The sequence below is a fragment of the Panthera pardus genome, unplaced genomic scaffold, assembly GCF_024362965.1.
Source record: "Panthera pardus isolate Hobbes unplaced genomic scaffold, ASM2436296v1 HiC_scaffold_12, whole genome shotgun sequence".
In the NCBI taxonomy this organism is placed as follows: Eukaryota; Metazoa; Chordata; class Mammalia; order Carnivora; family Felidae; genus Panthera; species Panthera pardus.
In genome coordinates this window covers 455,968-472,937 of record NW_026526677.1, presented here as the reverse complement: position 1 = coordinate 472,937, position 16,970 = coordinate 455,968, and the positions used below count along the sequence as shown (strand labels likewise).

Sequence of the window (16,970 nt, the reverse complement as noted above, 5' to 3'; positions counted from 1 at the left end):
CCCAGATGCCCCGGAGGTGGGGGGGCCTCAGCTTTGTGTTTCCTGACGCGCAGTCCGGAGGCCACAACTCCCAAGTGTGTGGAGCAGCGAGTGGGTGGTGGCACTGTCCCCGGCGGCCGTTGGCTACCTGCCTGCTGGGAGCCGCAGGCCCAGTCTCTGAGGTGATACGGCCCAGACTCGCTGCCTGATGGCCGCCGCCACACGGCCTTCCTTCTCTCTAGCATGAGCTTATACCCCGAGAACCCCGACCACCCAGAGGCCAGGCCAGCCCTGCGTCTTTCCACCTGCACCGAGGGGCAGAGGGCACAGGGGGCCAGAGAGGGGTCGGTGCCTGGAGCACTTGGCTGGCTCTGGAAATGAGACCTGCCTCCTCTGCTGACCAAGGGTGGTGCCTGAGGAAGTTGCCCATGTTCTGGAAACTTCTGCGGGTTTCCAGAAGTGCCCTCGTGGCCCCCGAGCCCTTGGCCTGGCGTCGCCCTGTTTTCTCTGCACTCGTGAGGCTCGGGAGCTCCATTTTTCCGGGGGTGGGGGGGAGGTGAAGGCCCACCCCAGCCGGAGACACGCCCTGTGTGTGCAGCCGGCACAGCCCCCGGGCGCTGGCACGATGGCACGCTTCCCTGGATTCTCACGCTCATCTGCCGGTTCTGCGAACTGTGCATGTTCACACCCCTGTGGGAGGGGGAGAATTCCCCCAGCCCTGACCCTTCCTGGGCTCCTACTTCCAGAAAGTTCTCCCAAGTCTGTAGCACCCTAAAGACTTGGCTTTGGGGACACTGGCTCCAGAACGAGCTGAGGGGGTGGCCAAAGTCCTGATAGGAAGGGGTGTGAGCATGGGGGTCCCGGAGATGCTGCTCTATCTCCCGAGCCGAGCCTGGCTCCCAGAGGCGCCCTCGGGTCCTGCGGGCCTGACCTGGCCTCGCCACAGACCCCGGTCGGCTGCTCTCAGGGAGCCCGTCGTGGGCCCTGCTCCCCAGAAGCTGCTGCCTCTGCCCTCATGACCTCTGCAGACTAAGCTTGGATTTTCTTTTACTGAGTTTAGCACATACTGGAGTCACCGAATTTCACCTTCCTGCCTTTGCCAGCACCTCTCAGAGAGATAAAGGCTGAGGAATCTGGGCACGTGCCCCAAGCCGAGGCCGTGGTGAGTGCCGGGATTTGACCTCGATGCCCCCCAGACTGCCCGCCCCCCACTGGGCACAATCTTCAGAGGCACAGTGCTGCAGACAATGTGGGGGGAGGGGCACATCTCAGCCCTGGCCACCCCCCTGCTTCCCTGGGTTTGCTCAGCGTAGAGGTGGCAGGAAAGGGGACTGGGGGGCATGTCAGCCTCAGCAGAAGGGATCTGGGAGCGCACCCCCCCCACCCCCCCCACCCCCCCCGCCGCCCAACTTGAAGACGCTGGCCACCTGCCTGCCCGGAAAGACTTCACGTTTGGGCCCCAGAGCCACTGCCTCCCTCTGGCGGCCAACTTCTTAAAACAGAACCCTCCGGAATGCACGTTGTGGGGGCAGCGCTTCAAAGGGTATTGTTTCTAGGCCTGTGAAGTGTTCTTAGCCCTGGCTGGGGGAAGGCTTCTGGAAATTGCCCTTGGGGGCCCAGGCTTCGCGGCTGGTCCACAGAGTTCCACGTCAGGGCTTCTGAGGGCATCTCCAGCCTCCAGGGACAGGCGAGGGGCCGGCCTCTGTCAGCCAGCGGTCAGCACAGGCTGGGCCGTTCAGGGCGCCGCAGGCTGGGGTGACCCTTGGCCTCATCGGGCGCGGCTGAGTGAGCTTGATGGCCGAGGCGCCTCCGGGGGCCTCCCAGTCCACCAGGCCCTCTGTGGCTCCCATGTACCTTTTGCTCCACCCCGTTCCCCTCGCCCACCTTGTCCCCCTCTGTTGGGAGCTGCAGATTCTGTCCAGAGGGCCAGCGGGGAGAGGGCGGGGTCCCCAGCAGCTCCCAGCCCATTCTCAGCCCTGTCGCCGAGGGCGGGTGCAGCTCACGAGGTCGGTCAGCCCACAGACCGGTGGGGAGGGGCCCACAGCTGGCTGGCAGGGGAGCTGCTGGCCGCGTCCCGATGGCACGCCTCCATGGGCACACGTGAAGGGAACATCGGGGGCACGTGGGGCCCCGAATCTGACCCTGCCCTAGCCTGAGGGCCCCAGTGGCCCTGTCCCTGCCCTTTACTTCCAAGTCTGAGACCCCGGAGGGACCGTAGACCCAGCTTGGAGCAGGTCTCTGTGCCTGGGACAGCCATCCGGGGCTCCTGTCTGAATATCGGGGCTGCTCCCTGTGGGGAGACTCAGGGTGTCTCCTGCAGCTGCCCTCACACTTCATGGGCAAGAAGGTGCCAGAAACTCAAGCAGCCGCCAGAGCCAGGGTCCACCGGGTGCCCCTCTCCCCACTCCCGCTGAGACCCTGAGCATGAGGGAAGGGGCGGCCCCCCTCTGTCCACAGAAGAGTTTAACATGCTGAGGTATCACCCAGCCTCACAGCCCGTAATTTCTCAGGTTCGCAAGAAAACTTCGCACCTCGAACCACAGACAGCGCCCCCGACACGGGAATAGTAACCCTGGGGCCCCAGGACCGGGAGGGCCCAGATGAAGTCCAGGTTGAGCTGTCCCTGGTCGGAGGGGCTCAGAGCTACCCCCTCCTCCCTAGGAACAGGAGCCTTGCTGTGAGCAGGGGGGCCAGTCAGCCACAGCACACGGGGTAGCTTGGAGGCTCTGCCCTGCTTCAGGCCGGGCACCTCTTCCTGGCTCCCCTGTTCTGGGCCTCGCCACCTCACGGGCAGCCTCAAGGCAGAGGATCGAGGAGGCTGCCTTGGTGGGCCCACCCACCCGGCCCCCCGGCCCCATCTCCTTGGAGCCTGGGACATCACCAAAGCCGGGAGCTGGCCGGGAGCCATGCTCTGACCTGGGCCCGGCTCTGCTGAGTCTGTAAGGACAGTGGAGTGGACACTTGGCTGGTCCTTGCAGAAGCAGGGGGCCCGGCTGCTGATGGCCCACTGTGGCTGCCTTCCCACTGGGGAAGTCTCAGGAAACTGCCTTCTCCCTGCAGGACAGCTGTCTACACTCTCCACTGAAAGAGGGGCAACAGCTGGGGGCAGAGGTGCAGCTGGTGCCACGGTGTGTCAGGGAGGGAACCGTTCGGAGGAGGGTGTGAGTCACCATGGGTGACCCCGTGGACAGCCCCACAAGCAGAGCCCAAACCTTCTTAGGCAAGAGCTGGTCTGGTTCTGGAAGCTTCTCCATGGGCGAGGCTGAATGGGCCTTTCTGGAGCCTCCCTGCCCATCCTAGGGGCAGAACTGGCATCCCTCCCACCTGACCCTGAGCCAGGAGCCAGTTTGGTGGGGTCTGTTCTCTGGGCTTCCTCAGAAGGAAGGAGGGGTTCACTGGCCTGGCGGGGGGGTCTGGGCTCCAAGTGGGGCAGAGGCCCCTCCTCCCGCTCCTCCCCACACCCCCCAGCCCACTCCCCCAGCCCGCAGCCTCCCCAGCAGGTGTTTAGGAAGGAATTTGTTTAATCTTAGTCGTACAAAACCCCCTCCCTTACTGGGGTCCTGCCCCCGGAGGCATGGCCGGGTCCTCCCGGGCCCAGGTCCTCGCAGAGGACGCAGTGGGCGCACGCGGAGGGATCCGCCCAGCAGCAGAGGCGCAGGGCCTTGCGGAAGACGGTGCGGAACTCGGCGTTGAAGACGGTGTAGATGACGGGGTTGAGGGCGCTGTTGACGTAGCCCAGCCAGGTGACCGCGCTGACCAGCCGCGGGGGCACGGCGCAGGTAGGACACAGTGCCCGGGTGATGTGCACCACAAAGAAGGGAGTCCAGCACACCAGGAAGGCCCCTGGGGGCGGGGCCGGAGGACGCGGTGAACCCGGGTCCCCGCGGCGCCCAGCCCGCCCTGGGCACCTCCTCCCACCGGGGGCACTGCCACCTTCCACTCCGCCCACCGACCCCAGGGCAGGTACCCACCGACCACCACCGGCAGGACCCTCATGGCCTTGCGCTCCCGGCCGGTGATCTTGGCGCGCCTCCTCCTGGGTGCCTGCCGCGGGGGCTCGGCTGGGACGGCGTCGGGGGGCTCGCCGACCTCGGGGGGCGGTGGGCCGGGGCCGCTGGGCCGGCGAGGCGCCCGGCAGTGCAGCTTGGCCTGGCGAGCCGCCTCCCAGCGCCGCAGGCCCCGGAACGTGGCCCAGTAGAGCAGCAGCATGAGCGGGCAGGGCAGGAAGAAGGAGCACACGGACGAGTAGACCACGTAGTCGCGGTTCTCCAGGCGGCACACGGCGGGGTCGCGGCCGCGCGGGTCGTTGAGGCCGCACAGCACGGGCGCCGCCACCGCCGCCGACAGCAGCCACGTGGCGCCGATGAGCAGCAGCTGACGCCCCCCGGCGCCCTGGCGGTTGTAGCTCAGCGGCACGGCCACGGCCACGAACCTGCAGGGGGGCGCGGTGAGGCCGGCCGGCACGGGGCAGGGGGCGCGCGCGGCCGGGCGGCGGGGACTCACCTGTCCACGCTGATGGCGCACAGGTTGAAGATGGAGGCGGTGCACAGCATGACGTCCATCGCCATGAGCGCGTCGCAGAGGCCGGGACTGAACAGCCACACGCCGCCCTGGACCTGCGCCCGGGGAGGGGGGGAGGGGGCAACAGACACAAGACCCGCTGTCTTCCCGCAGTGGCCCCGGGGCCAGGAACCCGGCGCCGGCTCTTTCCGACCCCCTCCTTTTTGGGGGAGCGGGGACTGAATATCAGCGGGGAGCGGGAAGGAGCCAGAGGTCCACAGGCGGAGCAGTCTTCACACTGAGCTGGGCGAGGGTCCCAGGGTCCCCCCCACTCCCATCCCCACCCTCCCCCCGCCCCTCACCACACCCCTCACACCCCTTCCCCACCCCCCCCACACTCCCCCTCCCCCACCCCTTCAACCCTCCCCCCACCCCTCCCCACTCCCCTCATACTCCCTCCCTACCCCTCCAATCCTCCCCCATTCCCCTTCCCACCCCCCCACACTAACTCCTCCACCCGCACCCCTCTAACGCTCCCCCCATCCCTCCCCACTCCCCTCACACTCCCTCCCTACCCCTCCAATCCTCCCCCCACCCCCCTCCCCACCCCCACACACTCCCTCCCCCTCCCACACCCCTCCCCCCTCCCCCCACAAAACCCCCTCCCCCAACCCCAACCCCTCACCCCTCTCCAATCCCCCTCACACCCCTCCTCACCCCTCCAACCCTCCCGCCCACCTCCACCCCCACCCCCCGGACAGGTTAAAACTGAGAAAGGCCTGGGGGAGACGCTGTAGGTGAGGTCGATGCTTGAGAGCCGGGTCTCTGGCGAGAGGATCCCAGGGTAGGGGTGGTCCCAGGGATTCTGCTGCCCTGGAGTGTGAAGCCCCTGCCCTCATTTCCTCCCCACAGGATGGCTAAGAGTCCACCTGTCTGGTTAAACTGTCACTGCTCTGGGACTCAACATTATCACCTCACATCTGTAGAGGAGGGGTGAAGAGAGCATCCACGGAATTGCCCTGAGGATAAATCACCTAAAAGATATAAAGTCTCTGAGGTGTGCCTGGGGGGGCGGGGCTCAGGTCTTGATCTCACAGCTCCTGAGTTCGAGCCCCACGTCAGGCTCTGTGCTGAGAGCTCAGAGCCTGGATCCTGCTTCAGATTGTGTGTCTTCCTCTCTCCCTCTGCCCCTCCCCTGCTCACACTCTGTCTCTGTCGCTCTCAAAAATAAACATTAAACAATTTTTTTAAAAAGATAAAGGCTCCTCACTGTGCCCAGTGCCCCCACCAAAGGCAAAGGAGCAGACAGCCACCCGCCCAACAGCCCCCCCCACTCTACTGCCAACCCCCCTCTACAGCCACCCCCCCCTCTAAATCCCCTCCCGCTGATTTGGGACGATTAGGAGCTTAGGAGCCCTCAGTCAGTGACGTCTGTCTGTGGCTCTGGGGGAGGGGCAGGTCATGGGTGTCCTTGTCCAGCTCTGCCCCAGCCTGGCCGGGACTCACCATGTCCGCCCTTAGAAAATTGGAGCCTCCCTTCCCCCCACGGCCCCTGACGCCGAGTTCCCAGCCCAGCCCTAAGCAGCTTTTCTCTGCCCAAACGGCAAAGCAGACAGCGCTGGCACCAAGCGGGACCCACCCAAGGGCCAGACCTGGTCTGGGGATGAAGCTTCTGGGCCCTGGCTCTTGACGGGGGCTCTGGAGCTCACAGAAGCCCCTGCCCTTGTTTCCACTGTCAGGGGTCAGGGCCTCCCCTCCTGCAGCCCCGCTCACTCCCCCTCAGCTCCTAGCAGCTGAGTGCCCCCTCCCCCCCCCACCCCCCCCACCCCGCCTGCTATGGGCAGAGCATGTTTGTGAGCCAGGGTCTCCTTCCCTTGGGTGCTCTTGTGTGCGTGTGCCTGGTCACACACGGCTGTGGTTTGTGCAGTGATGTGTATGCGTCTCTGCGCCCCAGGGAGAGCCAGGGGGACTGAGCATGAATCTGCCTTTCCATCTGGCTCCCCTGGGGAATGGAACCCAGCTGAGGGGGTGGTGGGTGGCTGGACTGCCAAAGTCACCTGTTTCTGAGGTCCCTCCCTGGCTTGAAGGACAAAGGCATCTCTTGGGGAGCAGGCGCCAAAACAGGGGGACGAGGTACAGGTACAGCGGAGGGAGGGCGGACAGTCGCCCAGCCGAGCGGGCTAACGGACACCGAGATGGCGGGGGCGGGGGGTGGGGGGGTGGGGACGAGTGTCAGGGGACCGAGGCTCCAGTGGTCCTGGGGCCTGCACAGGTTCTCGAGGTTCCCGAGAAGCCGAGCGGCCGGGTCGCTCGGGTCCCCTGTGCGGACGGGGACAGGGGACGAAGGCGCAGGGGAGGAGCGCGCGTGCGGCGGGACCGCGGGCTCACCTCGGAGTAGACGAAGAGCGGCAGCACTAGCAGGGCGAGCAGCAGGTCGGCGGCTGCCAGGCTCACGATGAAGTAGTTGGTGGGCGTCTGCAGGGCGCGCTCGGCCGCCACGCTCACGCACACGAGCGCGTTCCCCGCGAGCACCGCGCCGATGAGCAGCACGCCCCCCGCCAGCGCCGCCGCCGCCCCGGGGGTCCCCGCGCCGCCGCCCGCTCCCGGCCCGCGCCCCTGCAGCAGCCCATCCGCGTCCGCGGCGCTGCGGTTCCCCATGGCGCACCTGCCCCATGCGCCCGGGCGGGCGCTCAGCACCGCGGACAGAGCCCGGGTCGCGAACCCCGGAGCCCCGCCCCCCGGGCCCGCCCCGAGCCCGGCCGGAGTCCCGCCCCGATCCGCCCCGCGCGGCCGGCCCCCGGGCGCTCGGAGGTGCGGCCCGTCTCGGACTCTTGCGCCCCGGGAGGCGGGCGGGCGGACAAGCGCAGGGGCCCTCGAGGTAGGCGTTAAGACTGGCACGCGCGGGCCCAGCGTCGCGCCGCGCGGCGCAGGGTCGGGGGAGGTCCGCGCGGGTCTGCGCCCGGAGACGCCGGGGGTGGAAGGTCGGCCGGACCACCCCTGGGGGAGTGCGGGCACCCGACGCCAGCGCCGTCCCGCCGGGCCCCCGACACCCCGCGTCCCGCATGCGCCAGAGGGGTGTATGCTCCCTGGGGCGGGGGGAGGGCTGGGGGGGCTCCGGGAGGCGCCTCCAGGCAGAGGCGGGGCCGCTGCTCACCCGGCACCGGGAGACCCGAACTCCTCGCCGGCGGCCCCGTGGGCCCCCTGATGAGGCTTCCCTCGTTCATCCGACCCAACCTCACGTGCCCCAGGACATCCCCCCCGAAATGATTGCAGACGCCGGTCTGGGGCCCTGCACCCCATCCTCTCGTCCCTGACCGAAACCACGCCCAGTTACTCCCCACCACGGCCACTGCCTGGTGCTTACTGCTTAGCATTAAATGACGTAACAGGAGGAAGGCGCTCTCCAAGGAGTCACCTCCTTCACAGAGAAGAAAAAGCCCCAAATGAGAAGAACCCTCTCAGCCTGCACCCACCAAGCCCACAATCACTAGATCCTGGGCCCTCCTCCCTGGAGCACTGAGGCCGTCCCGGGTCCATCACCCCACCTGCCACCCCAGGACCGTGGGAGCATGGGAGGATCCGGGGGCAGTGTCCCCAGGTCCACGAAGGTAAGACTATCACAGAGCAGATGCGTGGGACACTCAGAGTCAGCCAGAGACAGCTGTACATGACAGAGTCGGCCTGGACTGTCCTCTATCAGGTCACAAATGTGCACGGAAAGAACGTAGATGGAAAATGTATTTCAGCCAGAATTTTCTTTAAAAAATTTTTTTGATGTTTATTTATTTTTGAAGGAGACAAGAGACAGAGTGTGAGCGGGGGAGGGGCAGAGAGAGAGGGAGACGCAGAATCCGAAGCGGGCTCCAGGCTCCAAGCTGGCAGCACAGAGCCCAATGTGGGTCTCGAACCCACGAGCTGCGAGATCACTACCCGAGCCGAAGTCCGGCACTCAACCGAGGAGCCCCCCACCCCGGGCGCCCCTCAGCCAGAATTTCCATTATGGACTTACTAAAATCAGAGTGACACCTACCTTTAGTGTCACTAAAGGGGCCGTGAAGTGGGCGCTCTGCCTGCATCCCTCTGTGGGATCATGTGATGCACATGGGACCCCTCAGTTTTCCTTTCTGGCTGCCCCCTACCCCGGGAGGCTGGGACACTCAGGATGGGTCTGGAGCACAGAGTTGTTGCCAGGAATCCGGGATCCTGATTTCAAAGACAGCAGGGAACAGAGTGGCCAACTTGCTGAGCTCGATCCCTTTCATGCACATTAGTAGAGGGAGGAAGGCTTTCTTCCTCTCTGAAGCTTCAAGCAAGAGAACTCACCGTACTAGTGACTGGAGCCGTAGGAAGGTCATTCTCTCACAGGACACAAGTCCCAAGACGGGGGTGGCTTTGTGATCTTGGGTTGGATGCCAAGTAGCGGATCTTTAGCGTCTGATCTGCTTGGCGTTTCCTCCTGGTCCCCAGATGTCTGCCAGCATTACGGGTGAAAAGGCAGCCTGGACCGGGAAAGGGCGCGTACAGTGTGGGTCTCTGATACAGGGTGCAGATCCAGAATATACGAAGAGCCCCAAGTCGACGAGAAAAGACAGTCCAGTTTTAACGAGGGGAAAGGTCTGGAGGAGGCACGTTACAAACAGAGAACTCTCACGGTCAGTAAGCTTGTGAGAAAGTGCTCGGTGTCATTGGCCACCGTGGATATGACAATAAAAAATCACAAGGACATGCCGTCGCACACTAGAACGGCAGGGGGGAAAAAAGCCAGACGTATGATGTGAAAACACTCTCCCGGACTGCAGCCTGACGCTTCCTTCTCCCAACTGCGCATTTGAGGTGATTCTTCTGTGTAAGGCACAAGCTGAGGTTCTTTTTTTCTCGCCTGTGGTTGTTCAACAACAACCCGCTCCCGTTGTTGAAAAGACTATCTTTTCACCACTGGCTTGCTTTTTTGACCTTTTGTCAAAAAATCACTGGAGCGCCTTTTCTTTGTCTTTCCTTCCAGCGCCAACACACAGCCTCAACCACTTTGGCTTTACGGCAAGTCACGAAATCGGGCTCTGTGAGCCCTTGAACTTTGTTCCTTCACAACGCTGTTTTGGCTTCTCCAGTTCTGTCTGTATGTATGGATTTTAAAATCAGCTTGTCTGTATCTACAAAAATAACCCCGCTGGGAATGTGATCGGGATCGTGCAGAATCCATACAATGATTTAGGGCAAACGGACATCTTCATGAGGTTAAGTCTTTGGTCTATGAACGTGGGTGTATCTCTCCATTTATTTGGATATTCTTGGATGTCTTTCATCAGTATCTTGTTTTCAGCACGTATTTTGTAAGATTCACAACTATTTCATGGCTTCTGGTGTATTTGGTAAGTGGTTCTGCTTAAAACAGTTGTCATTTCCAACTGTTCATTGCTAACGTGTAGAAATACAAGTTTTGTGTTTCCCTTGTGCGAAACCCTATTAATGCAAGGGTTTTTTTCTTTAGTTTTCTTCAGAATTTCTGCATAGATAATTATCTTGGTTTTTTTTTTTAATTTTAAATGTTTTTATTTATTTTTGAGAGAGAGAGAGAGCATGAGCAGGGGAGGGGCAGAGAGAGAGGGAGACACAGAACCAGAAGCAGGCTCCAGGCTCCGAGCTGTCAGCACAGAGCCCGACACAGGGCTCGAACTCATGAACCGCGAGATCATGACCTGAGCCCAAGTGGAACACTTCACCGACAGAGCCCCCCAGGCACCCCCAATCACGTTCAGCTCAAAATTCTCTTCTGTGACCACGGTCACGTAGAACTGTGATGTTTTGTTTCCAAATGTTGGTAGATTTCCTTGCCGTCTTTCTGTCATTTGCCTTTTGTTTGTTCCATCCCAGTGAGAAAAAGGTGCTGCGGAGGACCTCGGCTCCTTTACGCTTGTTACGGTCTAGTTTACGGCCCAGAACATGATCTGTCACCACAGATGTTCTGCTTGGAAGGAAGTGTGTTCTGCTGTGATGAGGTGGACGTGTGAGTCAGTCGGATCAGGACGCTGCTCTTCGGATTTCTGTGTCCTGGCTCCTTTCCGGTCTGTTCTATTAATTACTGAGAGAGAGGTGTTAGAGCCTCCATGGACAGTTGGTGGGATTTTCGATTTCTCCCTTCGGCTCCAGTGCGTGTTCTTTGAAGACTTCTTGTAAGGTGCGTATGCATTTAGAGGAGTGACCACCATGCCTGGGGGGGGCTCGGTCAGTTGAGCATCTGAGCTCAGGTCACGATCTCGTGGTTCATGAGTTCGAGCCCCGCGTCGGGCTCTGTGCTGACAGCTCGGAGCCTGGAGCCCGCTTCGGAATCTGTGTCTCCCTCTCTCTGCCCCTCCCCTGCTCATGCTGTGTCTCTCTCTCTCTCCCAAAAACATAAAAAAAAGAAGAAGAAAAGTGGCGCCTAGGGCTCACAAAGAGTGAAAGTTTGGGAGGTGATGGGACTCGGTGGTGCCTACAAAGCAAATACTTATTTATTTATTTATTTATTTTTAAAGCCTTTTTTTTTTTCTTTCTTCTTCTTCTTCTTCTTCTTTTTTTAAAGCAAGCTCATGCCCGGCATGGAGCCCAACATGGGGCCCAAACTCATGACCCTGAGATCAAGACCTGAGCTGAGATCAAGAGTCAGACACTTAACTGATTGAGCCATCCAGGTACCCCTAAAGCTTAGGTTTTTTTTTTTCTCTAGTAATCTCTACACCTAATATGGGGCTTGAACCCACGACCCCGAGATTAAGAGTTGCATGCTCCTTGGACTGAACCAGCCAGGTGTCCAAATACATCTTTCAAAACTCATAGAACCATACATCCACAAAGACTAGCCATAGGGGCGCCTGGGCGACCCAGGTGGTTAAGCATTGACTTTTAACCTCCACTCAGGTCTTGATCTCACAGGGTCATAAGTTCAGGCCTCACGTTGGGCTCTGCACTGGGTGTGAAGCCTCCTTTAAAAAAAAATTAGCCATAAATAACAAACTTCATAAAAAGTCTGTGACCCCAGGTTTGCAGACCAACTTTGGTGAGGCTCAATAAAATGTACGGAGCTGGGCAGCGCAGCCTGAGAGGAGGAGGTCCTAATTCTGTCCAGAGCCTCTGGCCAGTGAAGCTGTGATGTGCCACCTCTAAGGCTGGATGGGTCCTGAGAGGCCACTCCATCCTCCCGGGACTGAGGAGTAGGTCTATGACCCTCTAGGATAGGACAGAAGCTGGAGCCGCCACCCTGATGGTGACACTTGAGCAGGTCTCGGGGCCAGTTTTGTAATCATTCGCCACAGAGTTTTATGGGACGCTTAAGACATTCACGATAATGTTTATTCGGCTCGCAAGAGTTGTTCAAAAGTTTAAGAATCTCTTCCTAATTAATAGAACAAGCAGACAGAATATCAGCAAAGCTATGGAAGAATCTGAACAACCACCAACCAAGCAGACATATTTGACATTATGGAACAGTCCATCCAACGGCAGAGAAATACGTATTCTCTTCAAGTACACGGGGAACTTCACCAAGATAGACCACATTCTGCATCGAAAAAAGAAGCTTAAGACATTTTTTAAAGAATGAGAATCATAAAATGTATGTTCTCTGACCACAAAGGAATTAAACTAGAAATCAACAGAAAGATAACAGGGAAATCCCCCAAAATCTTGGAATTAACACAATTCTAAGTAATCCGTGGGTCAAATGAGAAATTATAAAATATTCGGAACTAAGGAAAATGAAGATACATCATATCAAAGTTTATAGGATAGAGCCAAAACTATGCTCAGAGGAAAATTCATAGCATTAGCTACTTAATTTGAAAAGGACAGACTCAAATTAATGTAAAATACCAGTTAGCAATCCAAAGAAGAAAAACCACATGATCATATTGACTGATGCAGAAAAGACATTTGACAAAATTCAACCTGCATTCACGATAAAAGTGCTTCGTGATCTGGAAATAGAAGGAACTCCCTCAACCCAACAAAGGCACCTTCAAACCGTATAGCCAGCATGACACTTTGTGGTGCAAGGCTGAGTGCCTTCCAGCTGAACTCAGAAGCAAGAATGTCCACTCCCGCCTTTTTAAAAATGTTTACCCATTTATTTTGATGCGGGGAGAGGGGCAGTGAGAGAGAGGGGGAGAATCCCAAGCAGGCTCTGTGCTGTCAGCACAGAACCCCACACGGGGCTCGATCTCATGATGATGAGATCATGACCTGAGCTGAAATCAAGGTTCTGACACTTAACTGAGCCAACCAGGCGCCCAACTCTCACCTTTTGTTCAATATTGTGCTGCCACTCTAGCTAGTGCAGTCAGGCAATAAAAATGTAAATAAAAGACATCCAGATTGGAAAGGATGTCCCTGTGTACAGATGACACAACTGTCTAAGCAAACCCCCAGGGAATCTACAAAAGCTCTTGGAACTAATAAGTCAGTTTAACCGGATAGCAGGATACAAAGTCAACACGCAAGGATCAGTTATATCTTGGTATACCAGCAGTAAACAATTGGAAGCCAAAATTAAAAAGTAAAAACACGTGGAGGGCGTCGGTGGCTCAGTTAAGTGTCCCACTCTTGATTTGGGCTCAGGTCATGAACTCGAGGTTCGTGAGATGAGACCCGAAGCGTGCTCTGGACTGGCGGTGCGAGCCCGCTCAGGATTCTCTCTCTTTCTCTCTCACGATAAACATTTTAAAAATTAAAAAAAGTAAAAACACATTACCGTTTACAACAGCTATAAAAATACACGAAATATGTTTAAATCTAAAAACATGTACAGGATCCGTATGCTGAAAACTACAAAATATTGGTAAAATAAATAAAAGAAAACCTAAATAAATTGGGAGATATATCTTGTGCACAAATGACAGTCTTTTCAGTAAGGGGCACTGAGACAATTGGATGTTCGCATGCACCCCCCCCAACCCCTTGATCTAATGCTAACACTACATAAAAACCAACTCGGAATGAATCATCGATGTAAATGTAAAATGTAAGGCTATAAAAATTTTGGAAATATGGGGGAAAATATTTGTGACCAGGGATTTGGCAAAGAATTTTTTTCAAGTTTTTATTTATTTATTCATTTAAGTAATTTCTACACCTAACATGGGGCTCAAACTCACAACCCCAAGATCAAGAATCACATGCTCTTCTGACTGAACCAGCCAGACACCCCTTGCAAAGAGTTTTTAGACATGACGCCAAAAGCATGGTCTACAAATTAAAGCAAAAATAAGCTGGACTTCATTAACATTTGAAATTTCCACTCATAGAATGTAAGAAAATATCAGCAAATCTTATTTTCAGCAAGTGGTTTCTATACAACATATATAAAGAACTCTCAGGGCTAAGCAATGACATCACAAGAAAGAAAACTCCAGATAAACAACCCTTATAAATATATGTATACAAAACTCTTCCACAAAATATGAGCAAACCAAATTTAGCAGCATTTTTTAAAGGATTATGCACTATGACCAAGCGGGGATTTGCTCCAGGAATGCAAGGGTGATTCAACAGACAAAACTCAATGTAATATATTACATTAATAGAACGGAGGGTGGAAATCCATTTAGTAATCCTAACTGATGTAGAAAAAGCATTTGATGAAACCCAATGCCCTTTTATGATAAAAAGACTCCATAAACTACGAATAGAAAGAAACCTCCCGAAATGATAAAGGACATCTTTGAAAAACCCACAACGAACATCGGACTCAATAGTGAGAGATGGAAAGCGTTTCCCCTAGGATCAAGAATAAGACAAGGACACCCACTTCTGCTTCTCTGTATCATGTTCTGGAAGTTCTACCCGAACAATTAGGCAAGAAAAAGAAAGAAAAGGTATCCAAGATTGGAAAGGAAAAAGTAAACGATTTCTCTGTGCTGATGACATGATCTAATGTATAGAAAATCTAACAAAACAAAACCCTCACCCTCACCCTCAGCCTCAGCCTGTTACGACTAATAAATAAATCCAGCAAAGTTGTGGGATATGATATTGACGTATAAAAAACAGTTATACTTTTATACACTAGCAACAAACCAAAAATGAAATGAAGAAAATAATTCACTTGCAACAGCATCAAAAAGAAGAAAATACTTAGAAAGAAATTTAACCACGAAGGTGAAAGATGTGTTCACCGAGAGCTACAAAACATTGCCGGTGTGTGTGTGTGTGTGGGGGGGGTGGAGATTAAAGACAAGAATGAGTAAATCCAATGCGCGTGGCTTGGTAGACTCCATGTCGTTAAGATGGCCTTTCTCTCCAAACCAACATACGGATTTGATATGCTCCCTATCAAAACCCCAAGGGCCCCCTTTTTACAGAAATGGAAAAGTCACTCCTAAATTCATATGCAATTGTATGTAAGGAACCACAAATAACCAAGACAATCTTGAGAAAGAAAAGCAAAGTTGTAGGACTCAACTGCTCCTGATTTCAAAACTTACTACAAAGCTACAGGAATCAAACCAGTACGGTTTTGATTTCTTATAGATCAATGGAATAGGGTTGAGAATTGAGATGTAGACCCCCACATTTATAATCAATTTGTTTCCAACAAGAGTGTAAGATTGTTCACTGGGGGAAGAAGAGTTTCTTCCACATGGTGTTGGGACAACTGGCCGCCCACATGCAAAACAGTGGAGTTGAACCCCTACCTCACACCACACACACAAAATAACTCAAAATGGATCAAAGATTTAAATATATGATCTAAAACTATAGAACTGTTAGAAGCAAATATAGGGGAAAATCTTCATGACTTTGAATTTGGCAATGGTTTGTTTTTTTTTTTATTTTTTTTTAATGTTTATTTATTTTTGAGACAGAGAGAGACAGAGCATGAATGGGGGAGGGGCAGAGAGAGAGGGAGACACAGAATCGGAAGCAGGCTCCAGGCTCCAAGCCATCAGCCCAGAGCCTGACGCGGGGCTCGAACTCACGAACCGTGAGATCGTGACCTGAGCTGAAGTCGGACGCTCAACCGACTGAGCCACCCAGGCGCCCCTGGCAATGGTTTCTTAATCCTAACAGCAAAAGCACAAAGCAAACAAGTAGACAATTGGATTTCATAAACTTAACATCTTTTTTTTTAATGTTTTATTTATTTTTAAGACAGAGACAGAGCATGAGTGGAAATGAGGCAGAGAGACAGGGAGACACAGAATCCGAAGCAGGCTCCAGGCTCTGAGCTGTCCGCACAGAGCCTGACACGGGGCTCGAACTCATGAACTGTGAGATCATGACCTGAGCCAAAGTCGGATGCCCAACCGACTGAGCCACCCAGGTGCCCCTAAACTTAACATCTTTTGTGCATCAAAGGACACTGTCAAGAGAATGAAAAGGAAACTCAGAATGGGAGAAAATATCCACAAATCACATAGCTGATGAGCCTAGTATCCAGAATATATAAAGAACTCTTAGAACTCAGTAGCAAAATGACAACCCAATTTTAAAATCAGCAAAGGACTTAACGGACATTTCTCCAAGGAAGGTACATAAATGGCCAAGAAGCACATGAAATGATGCTCAACATTATTAGTAATTGAGGAGATGTGACCCAAAACCACAGTTTGATGCCCTCCTAAAGTTGATCTAAGTGTGATGCAGTTCTGATCAACCCCCTGGCAGTATCTTCTTGTAGAACCTGACAAGTTGCCCTGAAGTTTAAATGGAAATACAGACGGTCACAATAGCTCAGACATCCTTGAAGCAAAACAGGGACAGCATTTGATGTATTAGACAGTAAGACTTAAACGGTTACTGTGATTCAGATGGTGAATAATTAAGGCATCGCACCTGAGACGCTGCAGGAGTGAGATTTGGCCGCTGGCACCTGGCAGAGAGCCCAGAAGTAGACCTGAGCATATGCAGACGGGTGACTTACAAATAAAACGCATCGAAGGGCAGTGGAGAAAGGATGGCCTTTGTGATAACTGACGCTGGGCAACTGGACAGCCATCCAGACGAAAATGAAATTACTACCTCGCGTCACACACAACATAAATTCCAGGTCTCGTCTGGGACTTGAAATAACGAAGCTTTGGGAGGTGATATATGGGAGATGTCTTATCTTGCACAGGAGACAAAAATGTAACAAAATACTCTAAGTTCCACCTCGTTGATATTAGGACTGTTGCCTCCCTGTGTTCACCAACCCTAAGCCATTCACGACCCTTTTGTGGTCCCCACCAGATCCCTGCTTTGAAAGACCCGTTTTAAAGCAATTGAGCCTTATCCTGAATCCCCGTAACCACTCCACTTTCATACCTCCTTTAAAATCATTACTAAGACTGTCAGCTACTGTCCGTCCTCGCCAGGCGCTCGATAACCCAGCTCTGTCTGACCAGCAGGTTTCCTGGGTGATCTGTGGGGAGAGCAGACCGCAGTCCTTATCTTTTTGAGATATATACTGAAATCCTTATAGATGAACGATGCGATTTCTGAGAATGATACAAATTCGGCTCCAAGATTCATTTGAGAAC

General features: G+C 55.0%; 1 protein-coding gene across 1 annotated transcript; it reads right to left on the bottom strand.

Annotated features, from left to right (window-relative positions):
- Positions 1-3,482: 3,482 nt before the first annotated feature.
- DRD4 (dopamine receptor D4) lies at positions 3,483-7,203 on the bottom strand. Its single transcript, XM_019437665.2, has 4 exons — positions 6,868-7,203; positions 4,483-4,595; positions 3,951-4,411; positions 3,483-3,822 (listed from the first exon to the last, which is right to left on the bottom strand). The coding sequence occupies exons 1-4, from the start codon at positions 7,135-7,137 to the stop codon at positions 3,506-3,508; spliced, it is 1,161 nt and encodes a 386-aa protein (XP_019293210.2). The 5' UTR covers positions 7,138-7,203; the 3' UTR covers positions 3,483-3,505.
- Positions 7,204-16,970: the final 9,767 nt, after the last annotated feature.